This window comes from Malaclemys terrapin, chromosome 25, assembly GCF_027887155.1.
Source record: "Malaclemys terrapin pileata isolate rMalTer1 chromosome 25, rMalTer1.hap1, whole genome shotgun sequence".
Taxonomy (NCBI): domain Eukaryota; kingdom Metazoa; phylum Chordata; order Testudines; family Emydidae; genus Malaclemys; species Malaclemys terrapin.
The window spans coordinates 8,015,318-8,040,663 of record NC_071529.1 but is presented as its reverse complement, the minus strand read 5'-3'; the positions used below and the strand labels follow the sequence as shown (position 1 = coordinate 8,040,663).

Here is a 25,346-nt window from a genome sequence, read left to right as displayed (position 1 = left end):
TTTTGCAACCAGTGGAGAAGGAAAACATTCAAGGAAAACTACAAAATGTCAGTCTGGTTCAACTAGCCGGGCTTGGCTCTAGAAGAGAAGGTCATGGGTTCGCTCCCACATAAGACTTGAACTCCCTGCAGTGACAGCTAGGGGAGACGCACAGTTAAAAGTGTTGTCGTTGGGATGAGAGGTTAAACTGCGGTGTCTTCTCCTCAGCTCTGATGTTTACACAAACGGACATTAAATATCCTCTGGCTAGCGGTGAGTCTCTGCACTGCCATGCAGGCAAAATTGGTGTCTCACTCCACTGACTGAGCAGAGACTAGCAGTTGTGCAGTGACAATGAGCGCAGCCTGAGGGAGAGACTCAAAAGCAAACCCTCCTGCCAGGTCAGGAATGGCATTGACAGGTTCTGCAGGGATCTCGTCTCCCTGGGCCTTCAGGGAGATTTAATGAGGGAATCCTCTGGGCTGCGTCTGAAATGTAGCGAGATCCCAATATTGCATCATCCTAGCGCCCAGTCTGGAGCATGAGCTATTGCTGAAAGCACAATGGCTGGCCTTTGCCCACAAAGTCACTGCACTACTAGTAGCCAAGAAGAAGAACGCTTTAGGATAGACGGATTCATAGATTCCTAGGCCCGAAGGGACCACTGTGACCGTTTAGTTGGACCTCCTGTATAACACAGGCCATAACAATTCTATGAATGAATCCTTGCTTCAAGTCCAATAGCTGCAGTTGAACTAGAGCGTATCTTTTCAGTCGTGATTTGAAGCTTTCAGTGATGTAAGGTGCTGAGTGTATTCCAACAAACTCAACTACAATGAGCTTCTCAAAAGTTCACATGAACGTGCTCCACAGGGATTACTAAATAAGGGAAGATGTTGATTTTGGGGTCTTTTACAGCCGCCCTAATCAATGTTCCTTTGCAATTTGTTCTCACGGGGATACTCATGTAGTTTTGCATGGTCAATTCCTACACCGCTGTGCCCAGACTTGCAGAGAACAGCCCCTCTCACTTCTCTCTCTCTCTCGCCTCACCTGCTGCTGCGTTTGGCCCTTGCTCTTGCATAGTAAGCTTCATAAGATTTCGGTTTCAGCTCCAGTGCTTTAGTGGCAAATTCCTCCGCCATTCCAAAATCCTGTCATTACAATAGGTGTGTAGATAAGTAATTGAATATATATATAGATATATAAATAAAAAAATATATACAACTTGGGAACAAAACAAAATTATATGGACAAAGTTTTTGCATGTAGAGTTGGAAAACCTGATGGTACTTTTCACATGGATCAGACATCATTGATAGCAAGAGAGCTACAACGGTGTCCAGAAGAGGCAAACCCATTCCATAATCTTAGACACTGTCCGGCAACCACACTAACCCAAGGTGAAATTTGCTCCTTTCTCTGCCTCTTGGATCCCAATCAAGTGCATGCAGTCCCTGTCCAGTAACCTACATCCTCCAGTAAGCATCTGCTCTCGCAGAGACTGGAAGGTCATCTCAGGAAGGATTTTCCACTGTTGAAACCATTAGGAAACCCTTCCCCCCACCCCTCGACTCCCCCCGGTGACTGTCTCTGACACATCCCCTAATACTAGGCATCGTGAATAACACTTCTCCGGGAGGAAAGGGATATTGGTGCCTAGACAGCTACGTGCAGCAATGTACAGGACCCATTCACAGTGCACTCTCTCTCACTTCCCTCTGTTCCTCTCCTTTAGGGACTACTTAGCAAACACTGACTTGGGGGTGATGGGGAAGGTGTGGAACAGAATGTAGATTGGTTAAAATGCTCGTGTGTGGCCTTGCCATGAATAGTACATTATTGGCTAAGGTATAATTCTTCCTGATTACCCTTCCCTTGACCTTGTCTTCCCTACTGCCCATGGGCATCGCCACAGAGCTCATGTGAGCACTCAGTAGGACGCCCACTTCCCAGTGGGGTGGCTTTGGTACAGCACCCGCTTGCCCATCATGTCTAGCAATGGCTTTGGGCTGTAACAGTCAGCAGTTCTCGGATATGGTGTCTAATACAATTCCTTTTTGCTTAAAAAATAAGCAAGGCAAACCCCTCTAGGCTACAAATGGAGTTTATTGGTGCACACTGGCTGCAGTCACTAACGAGTGTAACTTGGAAAAGCTTTTGGTATTTTATATACTGAAAAGGACTTCTGGGAACCACAGCTGTGTGCTACTTTACCGGTTAATACAACGTTCCAAGGCAAGTAGGCACTGGCAATATGACTTTGATTTTGACTGTACTGGGCTCATGCGATACTAATCATAATGCACCAAGCAGTCATTCAAACAGGTCATTTGTATCTTAAGAAAACCATGTCTTCATAACAGAAACCCACTGAGGAAAGTTCGCTTAATTTCAGTTCTATTTCCAGACACTTGCCTTTTATTCAAATATCTTTTCTGTTTGGTTTAAAATTGATTAGCTGTTTCTTGAACATATCAAGGCTTCTTATTAAACAAATTTCTGCACCCAAATACACAAAAAATGATAAGAGTGGGTCTGCAAGGACTGATTTTAGTTTGCATCTGCAATTCCAGTCACTCAGCTATCTAAGTCACTTATCTGACAGTGCAATCTATGGTTTAGACGTCCATGGGAGCTAAATGATGGGTGCAATGATATGCCCCTGCAATTCTGTGCCAAAAAAAAAAAGAGCAAGTTTTAAGGCTTGGCTGAAAATTTGGCCCTGAAAGTGCAGGCTTAGCAGAAAGTTGGCTTGTTTAAAGATGAGTTTAACATCTCTGTAGTGTTCTCTGATTGTTGTGTTGTTTGCTAGCCAGCATTAAGATCACTACACATGTCACTTTCATCTGTCCCCTTCAACAGCTTAAAGAAATGAAGGCATCACAAAGTCCCCTCCCTTGCAATATAATCCTGGCCAGCACCTGGGTCTGATGAAGACTTTCACTTCTCAAATCTATGGAGACTGGTCAGGTTGTGGAGATGTGATGCTCTCAGAATCCAGAGAAGGGGAGAGGTGGCATGTGGCTCTTTTGGAGGAACAGAGAGACTCCAGAAGATTATCCCTATGTGCAGCTAAATTAGAGCGGGGGGAAGAACAGGGACATGGCGTTCTGGGAGGAGGGAGGGAGAGTGTTTCTGGATGAGTCATTGCCCCGGGGAAGCGAGAGCTCTCTAAGCTCCCTGATTTCAAATTAATTGATATTCAAATGATCACAATCTACTGACTCCACCCCTCACCACTGCCCTGGAAATCAGAGAAATATTAACCTCTCCACCCTCAAATTCATATTGTCATCAGAAAGGAGTAATAAAAAATTCAGAAAGCTCTAAACATGGAAATGAATTTTTAATCGTTTGAAATGAATATTAAATCACTACTTTACTTCTTCCGAATTGTAAATGTCAGTGCTCTGTGAAGGACAACCAGGTCACAAAGAGGAGAGATTTCAGAGGCCATAGCAGAACCATGGGAGAGACACACTCTTTATGCGCAGGCAGGAAGCTGGCAGCTTGCTCTAAAGGGACTTGAAGAGTGTGTGGAACTTACATTCATTTTCCTTCGACATCGGGAGAGGTTGAGGAGGAGTGACACCTTCAGCTCCCGGAAGGTTTTCAGGTCTTCTCCAAACCCTTCTCTGGGGAATTTCTTCAATGCGTACTGGTAGCGCTGTGCAGCTTCCTTCACTTTACCTTTCTAATAGAAGGGTAAGATGTCAAAATACACCACTTGGTTGATTTAAGAGTGGCAGCAGCTTGTTAATTGCTGACAAGCAGCTGCAGTGACTGTACGGACAAGGTAACACCACTTAGGTGCTGATCTCCTTTTCAGAAAGAACAGCCAGAACATTTGCTCAGGGGAACCGTTTCTAAAATGGAGATGCATTCTGCAAGAACTGCTCCCCCATGCACACAGAGCTCTCAAGCTACAGTAGAAAACAGAGCAGGAACTTGGTAGCAACAGGAATCTATTTGATAGCTAAATCTGTTTGAGTTTGGCTGCCACCGCCTTGTCTACAGCAACCGTCTTGGGTGCTCTCCTCCAGTCCTGCAGCACAATACAGAAACATTAATGACACTGCTTTACGAAAGCACTTTGGACAGTTTCTTTAAAAATTCTCTTTCTTCACTGCTAGAAATTCGCGTTAGAGCAAACTTCTCATCACCCTCCTTGGTCCTATCTTTTATCTGGATGGCAATTGTATCTATTTCTGGATTTCTTGGTATAAGGAAACAGGTTCCTTCTTTTAAAAACTCCCTGGAACTGTTGGAATTGAGGCGTATTTTGTAGGTGAAGTGCTGTGCTCCTTGTGGGAGAGGCAGGGCCAGATTAACCCATCACTGGCCTCTAGGCAAACATACACCTCTGGGGCCTTACCTTCTAACACCAAAAACAACACATTGACTACCTACATTCATACCACAATACGTTGACATAATTCAACTTAAATGGCAGGGGATGCAGAAATAAGTTAAGGTTCCCACAGTAAGATTAGCTCACCCATACTGCACTTAGTCCACGCTCAGCCAGGCTCATCTGGCACACAGGGGTACAGCGCCTGCACCACTCGGGTTTGGGCTGGCCATCCCTCCGTCGTGACGAAAGGACAGCTGGGCCAAAACCATGGGGCGCTGTCAACCCACATGTGAAGGAGGTCCAACTTGGTTCTCCCCCCCAAAATTGGGCCCTAGGCACATGCCTAGTTCGCTTATGCATTAATCCATCCCTGGAGAGGTGATAAGTGCTTTTGAAATATCACAGAGATCAGCTTGAATTCCTTCACCCACTACTGTAATGCAGCTACCTCCGGTGTGTAACATGGCAGCAATATTACATAACTCTTGTGCCAGGGGCCCTGCAGGTGGCCACTTTCTAGATGTCATATAATGGTACTGTAATTTCCAACACTGATGTAATGAACGGTTAATACCACAAACCTAACAACAAGCACCTTGATGAAGCTAAAGATTTTTAGAGTAAATTCCATATACTGCAGGGCTAGAAGGTTGAAAGTTGTAGATAATCAGACTGAAGGTTGCCCTTTCTTCTCACAGGGATGGAAGAGGGCACAGCATATAAAAACAGTATCGTTCTTCAGAAGGATCCGGTAAAATCTGTTCTTTACTGGGTATGTTCCCTTCCCCATGTGATGTGCTGCCCTGCAGGCTACGCTGAACAATTATGCGTAGTGACCTCTCCCTGGGCAAATGGCAGTATTGAAAGCTGGTTTATGGCTGGACTGTGCAGGGGACATCCACGTGAGGACGCTTACTATGTGACCTCATGGAAATGAGGCACAGTCAAAGAGGATGCCCTTTGAGTGTGCTGGCTCACAGGGGATTCAGACGCATTTCCTCTCGCTCCAGGCAAGACTGTGACATCTGGGTCTCTGCCGTGCGTTGGAGGTGGGGTGGAGCTGCCCTGCCTCAGGACCAGCACTGGAGAGACGGTGTCTCTGGCAGGTCCAATGTCTTCTGGGCAACTGGGGAGCAATCCGGTTCACCCATTAGGAGGGAGCCGCTTGCTCCTATCAGCCAGTGTATGAAGGGGACAAAGCCATGATCCCACCTCATTCCCAACTGCTTTTAGGCACCCTGACTCTCTTGAGGAGGAACAAGTAATCTTCGCATTCCCTACAGTCTGAGTAGCCCAAGGATTGCTCCGGTGGGAGGCCCATGAACAGACATGCATGGGAAGAGGGAAGGTTCTTGCGTGCCCCTTTCTTTCACCCTGAGCTAGCCCCTATGGGCAGGCAGGGGCTGAGTGTGGCATAGAAGCAGACATTCAATCCCTATGAATGAGTGTTTGGTGTTGCTCAGCAGCCGTCCAAAGATGAATGAGCTCCACCGGCAGACCTCCTCAGCTTGAAGGATGGTAGCTATTGCCTTTGTTCCGGGTGGAGGAGTTGAGTCTGGTGGAATCCTTAGGGCTTAGACATGGGAGTGAAGGGGAGGCCTCTCTGAGCGGGAGGATAAACCTGGTCATATTATTGTAGCTTCATTTTTTTTTTTTAATGCACAAGTTTAACACATGGGCAGCAATGGTGGGGAAAAGAGAGGGAGGGAAAAACGGGAATTAGGACACATGCAATTCATGACTATCCAGACATTAATTTTGCAGCTGCAAATATTAAGCTTTAAAATCCTTTAGACTCAAGTTCCTCAGTTGTGTCATATATCCCTGGCAGATGAGTTCAGTTACGGTGCCAGCTTTGCATATTTTCTACTTCACTCTCACTCTGAATCATCGCTGGACTTACAGCTTCTTGTGTGTGTGCAAATCTCCAGGTATTGAAGACCAGCTAGAAATAAATGCAGAGCAAAGGGCCTCTATTGCTGTCACTGTGACATGTCACCCTAATGGTAATGACAGGCTAAAAAAAAACATGTCCTGAGAATTTGCTTTCATTACATGGACATTTTTTCCACTATGTTTGCCTGTGACACTCGTATTGTGTTTTCTCCTTGTTGTATAGCTGCGTAACAATGACACTGCCAAGCAACAATATCAGTGTTACAAAATCCCTGTAAACTCTTTGGTTCTGGAGTTGTCAAGGTGGAAAACCAATGACGTCTCACCTCGAAGCCACACAGTGCAGACATATTTTGCTTTGTTTCAGCCCTGTTTAAATTTAGCAATCAGAAGGTAAAACTCCTCTGCAATGCAAGCAATCCAGTAAGCGTTCTTTTTGATAGAAAGGTAGCTATCTCTTGGCTTGGATTAAGGGGGCAAGTGTTGCCTAGCAAACTGACCCCTGAAGAACAAGACCTCACACCACGTAACTCTGTAGCTCTCTCATAGTCATCCCTTGGAAAAATCTCTGCTCTCCCTCTCACCTTATAGAACATGTCCCCCTCCTCCATCAGCTTGCTCAACAGGATGATCATGATGTCTGGTTTGGAGGTGGCCATCGCCCAGGTTGCTGGACCTGTAGTGTACAGGATGCATGATGGGTAAAAAACTCATACAATGCAAGGGTGGTAGGAAGCTAGGTGGGAAAAATATCCTGGGGGGGGGGAATTTCTGCTGGAGAGAACAACTTGGCGCGGTCAAGGAGCAGACTGCTCCAAATTAGAGGGCTGGCAGTTCATCTTGCATTTCTGAAATTAACGCCATCTTCAACACAATGTCTTTCCTTTGTATTCGATCTAAGACTTGGTTCTTTTTAAAATGATCACAAGAGGGCAGCACATGTTGTAGAATAAGCTTTGGGGGAAATGGTTGGGTTTAAAAAATATGTTTAAAGAGGAAATCAAAGTGGTTACATAAAAAAGCATGTTAAGTAAATATATATAAATTTAACAGAGGTAATCAATAATTCAGCCACCTAGATATTAGGACTAGGTTTTGATTTAAAACTTCAGATGATGTCAAATACTAAAGAATGGAAAATTCAATAAGCTGGAGAATATAACAACAAAATCTTTTAGGCAGAGCCCACGCTGAAGCAGGTTATTCTAAGGTCTTGTTCCCACAATTGACTCCCCGTAGGCAGAGAGCTGCACCAATGCAGGGTCTCACTGACTTCAGCGAGTGCAGGCATCCACCCAGACAGGGGCAATTGATGGATCAAGGCCTAATACAGCTAGGGAGCAGTGGTAACATTTTTAGCAGAGTTCATTAGTCTGGGTGAAGAATGAGTCAACCATATTTTAAAAGTGGATCCAATGTGTTTTTCAGGATTAGTTTTTGAGTTCAAGTTATTCTCTGCAACAGTCATTAAAATATTTTAGGGTGAGGTAAATTAAAAGATTAGGGGTCGAGGGGAACGCATGCAGGCTAAATCAAACAGGAGAAAGCAAAGCTGACAAAGCCATCAGATCAAGCCTGATGCTGACAGCGATGAAATATACCTCGAGGGCGACTCGGTAACGTCTGACAACCTTCAAAGAAAGGAGAAAACAGAAAGTTGTAGGAGGGGGGGGAAATGGATGAAGGTGAAAAAAAACAAAAACAAAGAAAGGAAAAAGCAGCAGTGAGAGGCAGGCAGCAAAGAAGCCAATGCACCAGCAAAATCCCCTCCAAGGGCAAGGTAACGTGAGCGGCTGTGTGGAGCAGCGCAGTTAACGCTAGGATCTGAAAGCATATACAGAGCGAGTGAAAGCAGCAGCTCACAGCAATGCATGAATACGGTACTGTTTAGAGACCAGGACTAGTAAAGGTAGAAAAGCATCACCGTAGGAAAGGCCTCGCCAAAGAAACAGCTGCTTATTGGTTACGTTTGCTAAGTAGTATATGGCAGCAAAAATCACAGTTTAACACACAGAGCGCGACAGTCAGAACTCATGTGCTGCACTCTGGGTAGGCAGCTGCAGCTCCGCTTTAACGTTCACACCAATGTTACATTTACACTGCAGGAAGCCAGACCCACGCCCCGGACGTCCTGCTTTAGTAAACAGCTGAAAGAGGGGTTCCCCCCTTCGCCCTACCTATCTTCGCTCCTTTTTTCAGAAGAGTGACCACGACGGAAGTGTTGCGACACCCCACAGCCCTGTCGAGTGGGCGCATCCCGCTGTAGTCAACATGCTCGATCATGGCACCATGGTCCACCAGAAACTGAACCTGCAATGATGAATGCCACAGTCACTACTGCCCTATGCAAGACCAGCCTGGCACAATTCCATGCAGTGTGTACGGAGCTACGTTCTGTTCCATTCTGGGTCTCATCCTGGGCCCATCACTATAGTATCTGAGATAAAGTTACTCTTGTGTTGCTCTAGTCTGCAGGTCTGGGTGCTACGTGAATGCAGTAAGATGGACGAGACATTTGAGCACTAATATGTTATGGTATTTCTGCTGATTTCTTCCTTGTTCTGCAATTAACAACACGGCACTTACCACCTCTGCATCACCATAAAAAGCTGCCAGGTCCAGGGGAGTGCGTCCATTTTTGTCAGCGTGGTCTGTGGCAGCTCCATTCTCTACCAGGGAACGCACCACAGAAAGATGGCCCTTCAGACAAGCCCAGCTAAGGGCAGTCAGTCCTTCTTTGTCCATTAGGGAAATGGACCCACCTGAAAGAGCAAGTGCAAGTCCATGTAAGAGCTCTCTCTTGTATAGGGTTTGGTACTATTAAATAACAACAGTAATCATACTTAGCTACCCAGCAGCACTTTTTATTTGCAGAGTGATGTACAAGTGTTAACTATTTTCCCAGTTTTCCCAATCTGACTATCCCTGTTTTTCTGATGGAGCAGTTAATTGACTTGCTCAAGGCCACATAGACAGTTAAAGAGTCAGGATAAGAACTCAGGAAAGTTCTTCCTTTAATCACTAGACTCTGATGATCAACCAATCAACCTGGCTTTCTGTTGATTTTGTAGGGATATTAAAGTGACAGTGACCCCCCCTCATAATTTGTCCCCCACACTTTAAAATCCAACAGTTTCACCAAGTACAAAAATCTCTTGGGTCTTCTGTTAAAACTTAGTAAGCTACTGTCTGTAGAAACCATTGATTATATCTATCCTGTGAAAGATACTTTACTACTATGTAAAACTTACAAACAAGTTAATTGACTTTGTTCTTGAAGTAATTGATACAATGTAAACAAACACTATAAGCTGTTAAGTGACTTTCACTTCATTCAACGGCTCCTAGGACAGACCCCCACCCTCTGGGATTAAAGCCGTGAGTCTCAAATGAATTAGCACACACCCTGAAAGTGGTGGAGACAGTAAATTAAAATATGGTTAAGATATGGAATGTATGCTGATGAATGCTTGATATACATGGATGGTTAGGGAGGTGCCAGCGTAGAAAGGGAGTATCCATCGGCGGAAGAATGTGTCAAGTGGATGACCAGAAAACCCCCGGAGGGTAAACTGGGATCCACCCCATCACCTGGAAGGATGAGAAACACAAACTTTGGACAGTGTGGAGCCACCAGGAATGTGCCACTTTGGACAGGAATGTGCCATCTGCTGATTGAGTCAGCAACAGCAGGATGAAACAGCTCCCATAGACTAACATAGGAATTAATTCCTATAAGAATGGACTCTAAAGACTGATGACTTTGAGTCTCTGGTTCTGCTGCCAGCCTCCAGGAGCATCAGGTGCACCTGACACAGACTCGGCTCCATCCTCATGACCAAGATACCTGGCCAGTAACTTGGCATGAGCAACTTCTAGGCTGGTAACTATAACACCTATACAGAACTTGAATGAATCTCTCTCTCTATCTATATATGTGTGTGTGTGTATGAGAAATAAGTAGTCAAACAACGTTGTTTCCTTTTATCTTTTGCTTTATCAGTATATTTACAATAAATGTGGCATCTTTGCCTTATCCCTCTTAATAAGATCCTGCTGGTTTTTATTCTATTGGTATAACAATTTATGTTCCTGTAAGTATAATTAAAGAGAAACCTAATGGCACTGTCAGCACAGCCACCATCCACGATTATTAAAGAAATGAACAACATCAAACTTCTTGAGATCCCAGGTCATTATGGACCAAATGCTGAGTAGCTGGACTGAGCCCTGGGCAGATGCGCGCCTGGTGCGTAGCCGCCGCAGGCTCTGATGCAACCTCTGCAGCAGCTCCGCTGCTAAGGCCCCGGCTGCGTCTCAAAGGAAGGTGTGCGCAAACCTCAAACATTGCCTCTAAACAGCTTGTAAAACAAAATACAGGACAATCAGATCCGGTTTTACTGACTTGGTACGAGCTGAGCTCAGGGGGTTTGCATTTCCACAGCTGCGGGAGATAACAATACTAAGAACTGAAGCAGAATCCAGGGAATGCAGTTACCTGCTGTCGCGGAGTGTGGGGGACACAAGGCCCTGCACCCCCAGCTTCCTGCGATTCACCATGACTCTCAGCCAGCCAGTAAAGCAGAAGGTTTATTTATATGCATCCGAAGAAGTGGGCTGTAGTCCACGAAAGCTTATGCTCTAATAAATTTGTTAGTCTCTAAGGTGCCACAAGTACTCCTGTTCTTCTTTTTGCGGATACAGACTAACACGGCTGCTACTCTGAAAGGTTTATTTAGACGACAGGAACACAGTCCAAGACAGGTCTTGCAGGCACAGACAACAGGAACCCCTCAGTTAGGTCCATCTTGGGGTCCCCGGGCATCCCAGCCCCCTTGGGAGGTCAGAGCCCTGTCTCCCTCCCAGCCACATCACCAGCCAGCTCCTGAGACTCTGCCTTCAGCGACCCCTCCCACAGCCTTTGTTCAGTTTCCCGGGCAAAGGTGTCACCTGGCCTCTAACCCCTTCCCGGGTTCTCATGTTACATGCTCAGGTATTCTCCCTCGGTCAGTCTCCCATCCCCCAATGCAGACTATCCTAGCCCCACTCCCCTGTCAGCATTCACAGACCACAGTCAGAACAGTCCCAGTTCATCACACCTGCTCTCTCACCAGGTGCTGCAGGGAAGTAACGAACCCTGAAATCATCACTAAAAGATGAACTAAAAGCCAGACTCTAATATGAAAAGGACACCACATTGGCACAGATGTTACTCACTGAGCACCAGCAGTGCTGTACACACAGTGAAGGACACAGTCCCTGCCTCCAAGAAGTTCAAAATCTAAATCAGTCAGAGGATTAATGGTACCTTGAGGCTGGATAAACACTTGGGAAACAGCTTTATTTTTAAAGCAGAAGACACAGCTCCTGCTCTACTGTGATCTTATAGTGACGTGGGGCTAGACTCACCAAGCATTTACAGCAGCTTAAACCCTAGTGGAAGATCATGGCAACTGAAATCTACAAGAGAGACTGCGACTAACTGGAGTTGGTTCACACCAAAATGCACTTTGTCCCCACTTAGATCTGTAGGCTTTTCTGCCAAACTCCTTCTGAATAGCCAGTCGGATTTGAGATCCCTTCCCACAGACATCAAGAAGCCCACTCTTCTCTCTCAGGAACCAGGCTGATATGGACAGAGAGTCTGGAAAGAGATTCAAAGGCATCCTGGAGTAATCAGCCATAGTGGCTCTGTCTACACAGGAAAAAAAGGTGCTTTTTCAGTTGTTAGCTTAATTTTATCAACCCCACCTCTCATCCTCCATAACACTCATGTAGTCACAGTTTAACACCTTTGAGATCATTTGAGCTGGTGGTGTTGTAGTTATCAAGTTAAATTAATTCAACTGAGCTAACTTGATGGGATCCCTTATGGGATCTGACACTGTCAACTGAGAGCCAACAGGAGAGGGACCCAAAGTTTTCTTGGACAGTCAGGAGCTACTGAAGGATCATCCAAGTTCTGTCTCTCATGATCTAGGTCAGAATCTTTGGCATGAGGGAGGAATGTGAGAGAACATAAATAACTAACGTATGTGAACACCGCTCTTCATGGAAAGAGAAGCGTTCTGTTGCTAGAGCAATGGCAACGTTTTCATTCAAAAGTGTGACAAAGGGACCTAAATCAGCTCCATCCCGCTGAAGAAAGTGCTTTTCCACCACCCACACTCGTGACTCTATTACCAACAGGTTGAAACACTGCGGTATTGAGTTCTTCTTCTCCACTAGGTAAAATGACAATCTCCAGCAAATTCTATCACATCCACTGTGGGTTCTTGACTGGTTCCAAATGCAAAGGGATGACTACAGCCATCCTTTTAGCAAAAGCAGGGGTGCCAGAAGAGTTTTTTTCCAATCCCTCTTCATCCATCTAGGTCAATGTGTTCACTGGATAGACCACAAATCCATTTAGATTATCCAGACAACACGCCTCAGATATCTGCAGCCTTATTCCTTGCATCTTGGCTTCGGATTTCCCTGTGGAGAGGAGCAAGAGCCTAAAATGCTAACACAGGCAAGTTCACTTGGGATACAACCGAGAAAGTCTCCACCGAGAGCTCTAAACACATTCATGGCGCCATGCTTGGGCACAACCTCTAGGGTGACCAGATGTCCCGATTTTATAGGGACAGTCCTGATATTTGGGGCTTTGTCTTATACAGGTGCCTATTACTCCTCACCCTGTCCCGATTTTTCACACTTGCTGTCTGGTCACCCTAACAACCTCCAAATTGGAGTGCATTATGCCAAAAGGATGTGTGGCCAGATGTCTCGTTCAGAAACAGATGGTATATTGCTTCACCAAGAGGCATATACCAAACACAGCTTGGATATACACATGTAAGCCCAGTTTTAACTGTCACCAATAGGAGCTCCTCTTCATCTGACAGCCTTCTCCTACACTGCCCCTCACGATGTCCTGAACAGCTTTTAAAGCTTCGTGAAAGGGTCAGCTAGCCTGTAGTCAGCCAATCAGAGGGCAGCGTGCTCATGAAAGTGGTTACAGAGGACTCATTTCTCTTTTCCTAGCTGCACTCTGGGGATCAAGCAGCCAAAGGTTTCCGCTCTGTTTTCTTCCTGAACCTTCCTGCACAGGTAAGTAAAACTCCCATGAGAACTGGGAAAGGCTAGAAAGCCACAACAACCACCAGCCTTTTTAATCCTTTCCGGAGATCAGGACATGCCCTATTCTAGGGGGACACATGAAGACCCCAGGGTACTGATGCACCAGTGCAGCTTTAAGTGCACAATTCAGACGGCTTCAAGGATGTCAAAATGCTGCTTCTAGGCCTGTCATGCCTGACCGCTACACAAGTGCCAAATCCATGATGCCGTCATTGCTCTCAGCAGGATCTACACTGGACTCTGCTCACCGTGAGGAGTGTCTTCCACTTAACACCGGGGGAAGCCAAACATGACACGAGCCACTAGCCCTCAACTTTGTCAGGTTAGGGTGACCCCCTAGAACTGCTCCCATATGTAGATGAGTTGTGATTCCTGCTGCGCCAGGAAAGGCCCTTTGTGTGAGTGCACCCAGAGCACGTAAAACTGCTGGGCTGCTTCTCCTTATCCGCAAACGAATCAGGCTAAAGACAAAATTCAAAGTGTGACCCAGTCAGCAATCAAACAGGAAAAGATTTACCTGACAAAGAGACACAGACAAGAGACAAGGGAATTGCATCAAACCCACAAGAGTGATACACTGAAGCCTCAACACACTAGAGAACCTTTTACATTTATATTTAAAAGTAAGTCAGCGAATGAGATCGTAAGAGGGGTTCCATTCAACTCTCAGTCAAAAGGGCAAAGGATCTGCTCCAGGATCACCAGGCCTGGCAGAGTGACACGCAGCAACAGATGATGGAAGGTGCAGATCCTACCTGAACAGAGAAAGGAATCCAAGGGCAGCTACAGACCAAAATGCCCAGGTAGGAGTGTGCCTCCGCTGGGGAAGGAGAGGTGGGTGATTTCAATAGCTTAGAACTCAGTGCTATGAAACAGAGGCACATCAAGCTAGAGAGGGAGGAACAAATAAAACTTGTACCCTTGGAAAAACAAATATATTTTCAGTTGTTCTGAGGGATAGATTTTTGCAAACAGCTTTTAAACTAGTCCCTCCTGGTGTGTGGTATAACATCTGTCTCCGCATCGCCAGACAGAAAGATCATGCCATTGCCTGGTTTACAAGTTAAATTGGAACGCACAACCTTTCCACACTAATCCAAGCTGTAGTTTACCAAGTGAACTCAAAGGCCTTGCCTCTAAAAGTTGGCACCAGTGGAACATATGGATCAAAGCCAAGATTATTCACAGCTGGGTCTGCCAGCACTTCAGAACTGAGGGATTGGGGGAGAAAGTTTATTCTGTTGGCTGGTAACTGTCCATACCATCCTGAAACTTCACTGCTCCCCTGAAGAGATGGGAAAGCAAAAGCTGGTCTCCAAGCGAAAGATACATTGATGATCCAGTGTCTGGACCAGGAAGACACAGTATTTAGAGCTCTCTTGTGCTTGCTGAGTCTGTTCAAACAGCTGTTTTGTATATACAGAAAGCTTCTTCATTTCCATGCTAAAGGTCCTTCACTTTACTGCTGTCAGAAAGCAGAGATTGCCAGTAGTGTAGGAATATTCTGGAAGGATGATGGATATCATCACCTGATTCACTGAAAGCAAACATCTGCTGATGATGTGATATACCCAAAACCACCCCAAACCTCTGACTTCTTCCTTCCCCCTAACTATCTTTTGCACCAAGTAGTATAAGATTGGTGGCTGTATGAGGCAAGATGCGCTCTGTCTGCTGAAAAGCATAATCTATATCCAATGTTTCGGACATAATCCAAAACCAAAGAGATCTCAAAATTGAATGCTCATGTAGCGTTCTCAGGCCTCTGGGTACTGCAGTTCCAGCTCACCATATGACAGAATCCATCCAGCTGCAGCCAGAGAATGTCAATGGAATGTCCATGTGCCCAGCAATTCTGGATACTACCAAGAACACCAGGTAACTCTGCAAATGTGAATTTCAAATTGATTGAGGATAGTAACTCTGTTAATAAAAAGTGTTTAGTGTTTACAAATGCTGCCTCTGCTAATCAAGTACAGTTAAATAAGATTTGCGTTGCAACATACTAATTAACATTATGATTTCTGATTCACACTTTGATTTTAATGAAACGCCGAACAGGATTGTCAAAGCCATTGTAATGAAAATACACCATATAGTGCTGGATTCTACCTGGGCTTGGTTTAAGTTTTCAGCTTTATGTTTTATGCTAGTGGATGCTAATTAAGCTATTGTATTACAGAACATCTCTTATGAAAGGTGATTTTCATATTCTTGACCTCTCTACCTCTCCAGGGTCAGGAAGCCCAGGGGCAGATTATCCATGAACTGGACTTTTCTGACCATTTTATATCCAGGACCAGATTAGCTGATTCTGCTCTTTCATGTTTGCCCTGCTATGTAAAGTTTTCCATCCAGTGCTCACCCAGGTTTAAACAGTGTGCATCTCTCTCATGTCTGTTAAATGATACTTATTTTAAGATAGATGGAGAGTTATGAAGGTCAGAATTTTAATAGGGACAAAAAGAAAAAGGGTGATTAATGTGAAAAATCTCAAGAGCCGGCCCATCTCACGGTCCAAGTCACAGCACTAAACAATGGGGATCGCTGTGGCATGCACTCCCAGAATGGCCAGGGTGAGGAACGGGTATCTTGCACTCAAAAGTCTGGGAGCCCTTCAATGCAAAATCATATTTTAAATGGCTACGTAAATAATTCTATGCAGGAGTCTTACAATTCATATTTTAGCCAGCAGGAATACTAGGTAGACACAGCTACTTATGATAAGGAAAATATCCCTCCCCAAACTGGTTTTAGTGTAGAGAGCATATCTGAAAAGAAAATATGAGGACAAACTGGAGCAAAATATTAAAAGAAAGGGAAGCTTCTGGGGCCTTTCCCCGCTGCCTCCCCTCTGCTGGAGATTTTCACTGCTGTGTGCAGCTACACACCGCAATGAGTGGGGATGCAGCCTGCGTTTTACTGTGGCTATGCCTACCCTAGATGTCACCGCAAGGATAGACAAGTGTAGACAAGGTCTAAATCCTTGTCCACACTAGGGATTTTACCTGGTGCTCTCACTAATGTCAGCAGTGGGAGCAGCTAAAACAGCTGAAAATGGTTCAATTACAAATGTTAAATTGTCCCCCAAACTGTGTTCAGTACTGTTTCATAAGCCATGATTGAGCCTTGAGATTTGGTTTTGTCAACACATGCATTTAAATGGTTTCCATCACGACACTCATTATCACCAAGAAGTATGTTTCCTAGTTTTGATGTGGTTAAGGGGCATTGCAACAGATATGGCAATTTCTTGCAATATCATGGATAAACCTTATTGAATTAAGTTTAAGTATCTTTGGGGTCCATTGTATTAAATGCAAAGTCTATGTATTATTGTGGGTTGGGGTTGTATGTAACATCTCTAGACGGGAGATGTGATGTGAGGCCTGGGAGTTCAGAGGACTATATTGAAAATGTGCCAAACAAGAATGGAATTTTAGGACAATAAGTGTTAAGTGGATTTCTTGGGGAATACCTTAGGGAGAGGCTAATGCAAATTCTCCACCTCTGGTTATGCAAAAACCCTATCTTTTGAAGGAGAGGGTATTTGTCTGCTATTATCCATTCCCAGAGACTGGAGATCAAAAGCCCAAGCTGTGTAAAGAAACCAGCTGGTGGTTCTGGTTCTGAATGTGAGACAGATATGAACTTGTTATCATGGGGAAAACCCAGTTGTAGGTTTTGACATGAACTTGTTATCATGGGGAAAACCCAGTTGTAGGTTTTGAAGGACTGATACCTGCGAGAGCTCCAGGCTGGAGCTGGGATGACCTTTGGTAATCTTTTTAGCACACATGTGGTTCTTTTATTGTTTTTAATACATTTTCTCTGTAAAACTTGATGGCTGAAGCTTTCACCAGGTGTTATTCAATAAAGCTCTCAAATGAGCACGTGGTGTTGAGGCGATACACACCCAAGACAGAAAACAAATGAACAACCAAGTCTCAGGGCATGACTACTTCACTCTTATCTTCTAAAATTACAAACCATCGTTTCCAACAATGAAGATCCACTGGTGGTAGCAACTCTGGGAGCCCTAGTGTAGACAAAGTGGCAGCAGCCACCAGTGTCACCTAGTCTTGCCTTCAGCAGGGTGAGAGGACATGGTGGGTAAAATTCCAGCACCCAATCTGCATTAGCTCTCCAACCATTGCAACCAAAGGGTGTGTGTGTGTGAACTGTTAGTAACAACAATGAGGAATTTTAGGAACAACAGTCCAGTGCAGAAACCCTCCAATTAAATTTGGCAGGACAATATTGTCAAACCCGGACGCATGCTGTTTGATGTAAGGGTCATTCTAGAATAGCTGCAATAGCTCTTGCTTTTTTATTTTTAAATTTGCGTTTCAATGTTTTCAATGTGCGCATTCCACAAGTTGTTCAAAGTACTGAGGGGCCTGAGAGTGCCAAATCATGTAATGCGCTTACACACGATCTAACCTTCCCCACCAGACAACAGACTGTCAGTGGTCCCAGTGAGGTCAGTGATTTGATCTTTTGGTTTACCCTGGCCTGTTTCAAACACCAGTAGTATAGTGCTGGGCTCCAACTCAGCCTTGCCTAAGATCTAACCTTGTGCAAGTAAGAATTCCACGGTGCCTAGATGTCCCTCAGAAGCAGCCATCATCAAAGGAGTCCGACCCTGCTTGTCTGCCATGTTTACATCAGCGCCGTGGGTGAGTAAGAGATCTACAATCTGGAAACACGTAAAACAAGGATACAATTGATACAAAGAGGTTCTGCTGGGATTAAATGAGAGCTGAGATACAGCCTAGCAGTCCCCCTGCCTTGAAACCTCACCCAAACCGCAGACACAGAGAAAGAAATTACTTCTTTATCCATATTTTCCCCCCCTGCTAACTGCAGACTTTGGAGTGCCTGGCACCTAACCTATTGCCCAGCCTTTATGTGCCACTGTTTTTTAAAGCGAGGTTTGGCAGGGGGGTTGTAGTGGATTAGATCACTTAGAAAATATTATTGTTTTTAATCTAAATGAACTAAAGTGCACCAAAATACCATGGTCCTGGCTGCATTACAAAGGCTGTAATAATAACAACAACAATAATCCTAATAATAATAGCTCAGTTTGCACCAGCACTTTCTGTCTTTTAGGTAGTTAATAGAGAAGGCACCAGGACAGCTACTGGTTCTTTTAAGACAGCCATTAATTCTAACTCAGGTTACATTTCAAGGCTTAAAGCCTTTTCTATTTAACCATAATGGGTTACCTAGGGAGATGGTGGAATCTCCATCCTTAGAGGTTTTTAAAGCCCGGCTTGACAAAGCCCTGGCTGGGATGATTTAGTTGGTGTTGGTCCTGCTTTGAGCAGGGGGTTGGACTAGATGACCTCCTGAGGTCCCTTCCAACCCTGAGAGTCTATGATTCTATAATAATAAGAGTATCATATTTAGGAGAAACTACTCACATAGCACTAGAAGTGAAGACCTACATCTTCTAAAATGACTGGTGATTTTTTGATGCCTGAACTAAGACACCTTAAAGGGGCCTCATTTTATACGCCCTCTCCAAACGAAACACTGCAGAACGTTTAGGCCAAAGCATTTAGTTGGGCAAGTCAGAAGCCTGATGACTTCAGTGGCTGAACATTTTCTGCATGGAATACTAGTATAAGGGATTATCTAAACCCATAACTTTGTCATTACCAACAACATGCACACCCACCACCCTAGTCAAATGAGAAATAACGTTTGGAGGATGCTGCAGTGACCTCATTTACCTGCCAGTGGCCTTGTCTCACTGCACTGAACAATGGCACCACCCCACGTCGATTTGGCTGGGCCACTGCTGCTCCTTGCTCTAGAAGCAGACGACATACTTCCAGCTTGCCCCGTCCTGCAGCAGCTGTCAGAGCTGAAAGGGGGAGGAGGGGAGAGAGAGAGAAGGTCTTTTAGAACAGCATATTTCCAGAAGTAAGAAAAATGTCTGCTTTGCTACCTTTGGTGATCAGAAAATATAACGTGCTCTATGTTAAACACATTTTCTTTCAATTTCACCAAGCAAAAGGAGCGACTCAGCTTGCTTGTACTTCAGCATTACAGTGAACGAAATAATAATAAAAAAAATTCAATGAAAACAAATGAAAAAACAGTAATAAAAAAGCCTAGTTCACCAAAAAATTGATACCAGAGAAAGAAAGCCTGTTCTGCTCATTCATGGCAATTTGTGAGTAGCCTTCAGTAGGGCTGTGATTTCTGCCAGTAATCTCAAATCTCTCCTCCCTCCAAACATCTGCATTCCCTCCACCCTGAAGGTTACAATTATTATATTCAGGGCCTAGATACTACCCTCATCGGTAGGATAAAAAAAGACACAGAATGGATAGACAGAGAGAGACGATGATACTTTGCTAGGTGTAATTTTCACTAATCATTTATATTTTATTGTCAAAGGTTAGTTCTTTCTGTAAAGAGATCTCATAAGAGCCTGGAAAAAGAGTACTGTAGGACAAAGACCTTTTTCCTTTTCCCCAAGTTGCAATGGACAAGGAAAAAAAACCCAGCTATGATAATCACCAAATAATCTACTGGCATGTGCAACTATGAAGTTCAAGGCAGTGTCATTTGAAACCTTAAACATTTCCTCTTGTGCCTCCTGCAGCTTTTCTGTTGCACAGTACAGCGTACAATCCAGGGATTCTAAAACCAAGTACGTCATTGCATGGGAATGATTTCAATAGAACACACAAACCTCTGGGTACATGCTTTCTTCACAAACACTTTAAAGCCCTTTCACAAAATGTAAGTTGTATTTGTCTAGTTTCACTAGGGAACCTGACTATGTGGGTTTCTTGAAGGAAGGCAGAGAGAGAGAGAGAGAGAGAGAGAGATGGAGTTATTGAAAGATTATTGCCAGCCAGTTGGAAGTTAGTAGAGTTTGTGGTTTTCTTTTTCAGAACTAGTGCAGAGCCGTGCTATTCAAATGGAAGATTTTTGTTTTTTACTATCCCATTTTAGCGTGTAAGATCTTGAAACCCCATCAGGGAAACAATTGGAACACAATGCATATGAACAAGCGTTCTTCAATTTAAATGCTAATTCTGCCCTTTGTTTCTGGGCCAGGACAGCTCCCACCTGCCTTTTTATGCAAAACCAAAATTATCTTTAATTTTCAATATTTCAAGTGCCCTGGTAATATGAAAGTTCCCCTCCCTGGCAAAACGTGCATTGTAAACCCTGACAACATGGCTGGGTTAGAAATTGAATCTGAAAATAGCTCTAAGTGTAGGACTTGTCTTTTACTTGTCTTCAGTATTAATTTTAGACTTTTCAGCTCCTCCCTCTCCTCCTCAACTTCATGTGTATTTCAGCACAGCTCCTCTGGCTCCGTGTTTTGCTCCTTTTAGTAGGAGTCTGAGCAGAAGGTGGGAGTCTATTTCTAACTGATGGCGCATGCTTCTTCTTCTTTGAAGTTCATTTCTGTGGGATGGCTGATTTAGAGGTGTTGATGGGTTTCCAGCTGCAACCCTGTTACTTGTGGGTGATATATTCAACTTCTCTCTCTTCCAAATTGTAGTTTATTTTCTTCTCTTGGGTTTGGGGGACATCAAGAGTTAAAAAAGAAAAACATCTAAATGCTGCAAACAGAAGTGACTATGAAACCCGTAATCGTATCCATGTGGCTTTGAATGTAAGATACAAATGTAGAAGACAGCGACTGTGTCTAGTGGTCACAGGCAAGGGAGGAATCAAGGCTTCTGGGTTCTATTCCTGGGTTTTGCAATTGATTCACTGTGGGACGTCTCTAACACAAAGTATTATTATGGACAATGGTGTAACTGTCAATTATGTAATGTGCATTTATTTTACATTCCTAATGGGCTCAATAACAATGTACTTTTAAATGCAATGGAGCTGTTTGTAAGGAAAAAGTCAACTTCTCTACTGGGAAAAAGAACCACCTTTTTAATGTGCTTTCAATCTCCTGTGTTGTACAATCACCTATTTCAGACTCAGTAGCAGGAGGACACATTTAATGCATTTATCACCATTGTATTTGCACCTCCATCTCTGACTGTAGTATTACTGTTGACACAGATGCTTTCTGCTGCCTTTTGATATTAGTCTTGTATCAGAGGTAAATATTCCATCTGGAACTGACTTTATTGTGCTGTCAGCAGTGCCTAGGTTATGATGTAACTCGGCACTGCAATTCAGATGACAGTAGGATAATATCATTAAGCCAGGCAGTCAATTCTACTCCAGACAAGATTAGAGAGACAAGCAACAGGTGTCGAAACAGAACAGGAACCAATAAGGATTTTCAAAGTTGATTTTAGGTTGAGGCAACACTTTCTGCTGCATTTCTCTTTATTTTTATCTAGGATTGTTAAGTACTTTTTGGAAAATAAAACCAAAACAAAGTAAAATGGAGTCTCGTGAGCCACAGGATGCTCACATTCCCTATGCAATATGTGTAAAAACTAGAGACTGAGGTTTTGACAATTTCCAGTATTGCTGGCTGCTCATTTTTCCATCTTTCACAAGGGCAATCAGATATTGGGCATTCCTTAGCGATGACTCTTCTATTTGAGTGCAATTAGCATGTGAATCAATGCCATTCTAAGGTAACCAGATGGACTCCAAGAACTCTCCACAAACAGATAGAAATATCTAATAGTCATGGCCACAAAAAGGCTTTTCCATTAAAGGGAGCTCTTTGCCAGGGGCAGTAACACACAGAGGGAACAAGGCACATGCTGGAAGTGTCCTTCAGGGAATAGTCAGGCAAGGAAAGTGGCATGGGATGTATGGAAATGGGAGCTGTCTGAGCAGAACATGAAGCTGCTGGAACTCGTCAGGCAGAGGTGCATGGATGAGAAGCCTTCAGGCAGACGTCTATACAGAGTCAGGGATATGGGAGAGCTGTCTGGATGTGAAGGGACACTGCACTGCAAATGAGGAGAGAGTTAGAAACTAGTCCAGAAAATCTGTGTGGCTTAATATCAGGCTTTGTCAAGTTTAACTAGAGTCATTGGCTATCTTAACTCATATCCAATGATATCATAGAAGATTAGGGTTGGAAGAGACCTCAGGAGGTCATCTAGTCTAACCCCCGCTCAAAGCTGGACCAACACCAACTAAATCATCCCAGCCCGGGCTTTGTCAAGCTGGGCCTTAAAAACCTCTAAGGATGGAGATTCCACCTCCCTAGGTAACCCATTCCAGTGCTTCATCACCCTCCTAGTGAAAAAGTTTTTCCTAATATCCAACCTAGACCTCCCCCACTGCAACTTGAGACCATTACTCCGTGTTCTGTCATCTGCCACCACTGAGAACAGCCGAGCTCCATCCTCTTTGGAACTCCCCTTCAGGTAGTTGAAAGCAGCTATCAAATCCCCTCTCAGTCTTCTTTTCTGCCGACTAAATAAGCCCAGTTCCCTCAGCCTCTCCTCAGAAGTCATGTGTCCCAGCCCCCTACTCATTTTCGTTGCCCTCCGCTGGACTCTCTCCGATTTGTCCACATACTTTCTGTAGTGGGGGCCACAAAACTGGATGCAATACTACAGATATGGCCTCAGCAGTCCCGAATAGAGGGGAATAATCACTTCCCTCAATCTGCTGGCAATGCTCCTAATAATGCAGCCCAATATGCCGTTAGCCTTCTTGGCAACAAGGGCACACCGTTGACTCATACCCAGCGTCTCGTCAACTGTAATCCCCAGGTCCTTTTCCGCAGAACTGTCGCTTAGCCACTCGGTCCCCAGCCTGTAGAAGTGCATGGGATTCTTCCATTCTAAGTGCAGGACTCTGCACTTGTCCTTGTTGAACCTCATCAGATTTCTTTTGGCTGAATCCTCCAATTTGTCTAAGTCACTCTGAACCCTATCCCTACCCTTCAGCGTATCTACCTTTCCTCTCAGCTAAGTGTCATCTGCAAATTTGCGAGGGTGCAATTCATCCCATCATCCAGATCATTAATGAAAATGTTGAAGAAAACCAACATCTGTTGGTTTTCTGATGCTGCTTACCAAGGTAAATACAACAGAGGGACATTTTAGTGGTTTTTTGACCAAACGGTAAAAATATTTTGGATTACCATCCTCAATTCCAGAGTCTGTTTTCCAATTAATAGCATAACTTGATATTTAAGCCTTATTTTTAAAGTAAAAGAGAATACATTTTAGATAACACTACCTCTGCACTGGTCAGCATATTGAATCAACAACTCATCTATAAAAATGTTGTCATCATTATACGATTGTAATGAATACCTCTTCAGTGTTCAGGGATCATCTCTAGATAACTATACACTCTATTCCTTTTCCTTCTCCTTCTATGACTCTCTAAAGTAACATTTATTTGTAAAAAAAAAAAATTCAGTTAATATTTCATAACATATTTATTCTGTATTTAGGTCTCCGCTGGTGATTCTGGGGGCTTCATCCTTTCACACTTTCCTGCTGTTGGCCCACAACAATCTTGTTATTGTTCAGGCTGCCTACTGTGCCAATTCTCATCTACATTTTTGTCCTTCACAAGCTCAATTTACCCAGAGGAGGTTCTTCCTGGTAGGCTCAAATTTTGGTGTTGCCATGAACATGAAAACATTCAGAGGTTTGGTTACACGAGTACATTTTCCAAACTACAAAGTCTGAACCAATTCAAGATGTACCCAAGTGTGTGTTCTGTTTACCAAAAACAATCTAACCACACACAAAATTACACGTCACCAAGTGTTTGCATCCTTAGTTCAGGTCATTTCTGACTAAAGCTGGCAGGATCAAAATCATTGTGTGGTTACCCAGACAGGAATATCACTGTGGTAATACCAGTGGTTTAAACTGATTAGTGAGTAGAGCACAAACCCTGTAGCTAACATTTAACTAGCTCATCCAAGTTAAAAGCCAATGGCTCCATTTTGCAGATCTCTATTTGGCAGAGCACAAGCTGTACGTGAAAGGGTGTGGGTTGAAATGCTGCCTTTTTTCTAATAGACACTGGGAAGGTGACACGTCTAGATTGGCATACAGGATTATCAGATAGACTATCCTCCATTAAAGTACATTTGTTTAATTGCCAGGTGTGTTTTCAATGTTACAATAAAGCAATTACAAGCTCGCAGAAAACCAAATGTTAATTTAACATTCAGGAGTTTAAGCGGCAGGTGTTGCAGGTTATTTTGGTGTTGGCAAACATTCCTTTTATAGCTGTGCCAAATATCAAAGGAGAAAAAGAGAATTCAGTGGAAGATGTCCCAGAAAAGATTGCTGGCCTGATCTTTAGAGGTCCTGCACACCTGAATCTTCCAGGTACTCAGTAACCCCGAAAATCAGGCAAGGCACTTTTTGGAAAAATAATAAAGCAGGTTACAGAGCCTATTTTGGCATCTGCAAGGAAGTTCAAATCGAAGAAACTGATCCCCCGCAGTAAGTCATGGTCTAAAATGTATATTTGATATTAGTGGAATCCACAAACACAAACAGGAAAGATAGAAACTGCGGCATCTATAGAAATTACCTGTCTCTCCCCACAGGCTGTCAAAGCTGTTGATCTGTGCTCGCTCCACCTCCTCTTCATCTTTTTCTGGAAGATCGAGCAGGTAGGAGACAATCTAAAACAAAGAGACGTGTCAGCTCATGAACTTCACCATGTTATATATAAACTGCTGACATCTTAACATAAGCCATTCTGAATAAACAAAAGAAAATGAACAAAGTCTCTGCCTGGCACCTCAGCGTAGGTAAATATTCTTCCCGAGATCAGTAACTGAGCCCGCTGCCCTGTACAAGGGAAAAAACAAGTCTCTTGAGACAACTGCACATGACGAGCCTTTATAGTGGTGCTACCTAACAACTCAGAAGCGGTGTATGTTTTGTATACAGATTATCCTGGGCATGCAGTGAATGCTCCACAGTTCCTGGGTTACCCATAGCGACCAGGGCTTTAGTGACTTTCACCTTTGGATCTTGAAGTGCTTTAAAAAGGTGGGTGAATACGAACACCCCCATTTTATTGATGCGGAAAT

At 44.0% G+C, this 25,346-nt stretch overlaps 1 protein-coding gene across 9 annotated transcripts in view; it reads right to left on the bottom strand.

Annotated features, from left to right (window-relative positions):
- Window positions 1-25,346, bottom strand: part of TANC2 (tetratricopeptide repeat, ankyrin repeat and coiled-coil containing 2) — a 610,881-nt gene that overhangs the window by 8,725 nt on the left and 576,810 nt on the right. For 8 of the 9 annotated variants that reach the window (XM_054014274.1, XM_054014267.1, XM_054014266.1 and 5 more), the window contains 8 exons: window positions 24,839-24,932; window positions 19,099-19,232; window positions 17,933-18,056; window positions 8,819-8,994; window positions 8,410-8,542; window positions 6,817-6,908; window positions 3,530-3,676; window positions 1,033-1,133 (listed from right to left, as the gene is read on the bottom strand). In XM_054014274.1, coding sequence (XP_053870249.1) covers window positions 1,033-1,133; window positions 3,530-3,676; window positions 6,817-6,908; window positions 8,410-8,542; window positions 8,819-8,994; window positions 17,933-18,056; window positions 19,099-19,232; window positions 24,839-24,932 — 1,001 coding nt within the window. Of the gene's footprint in view, window positions 1-1,032; window positions 1,134-3,529; window positions 3,677-6,816; window positions 6,909-7,833; window positions 7,864-8,409; window positions 8,543-8,818; window positions 8,995-17,932; window positions 18,057-19,098; window positions 19,233-24,838; window positions 24,933-25,346 lie in introns of all 9 variants that reach the window. The other variant, XM_054014275.1, reaches the window with a different exon arrangement.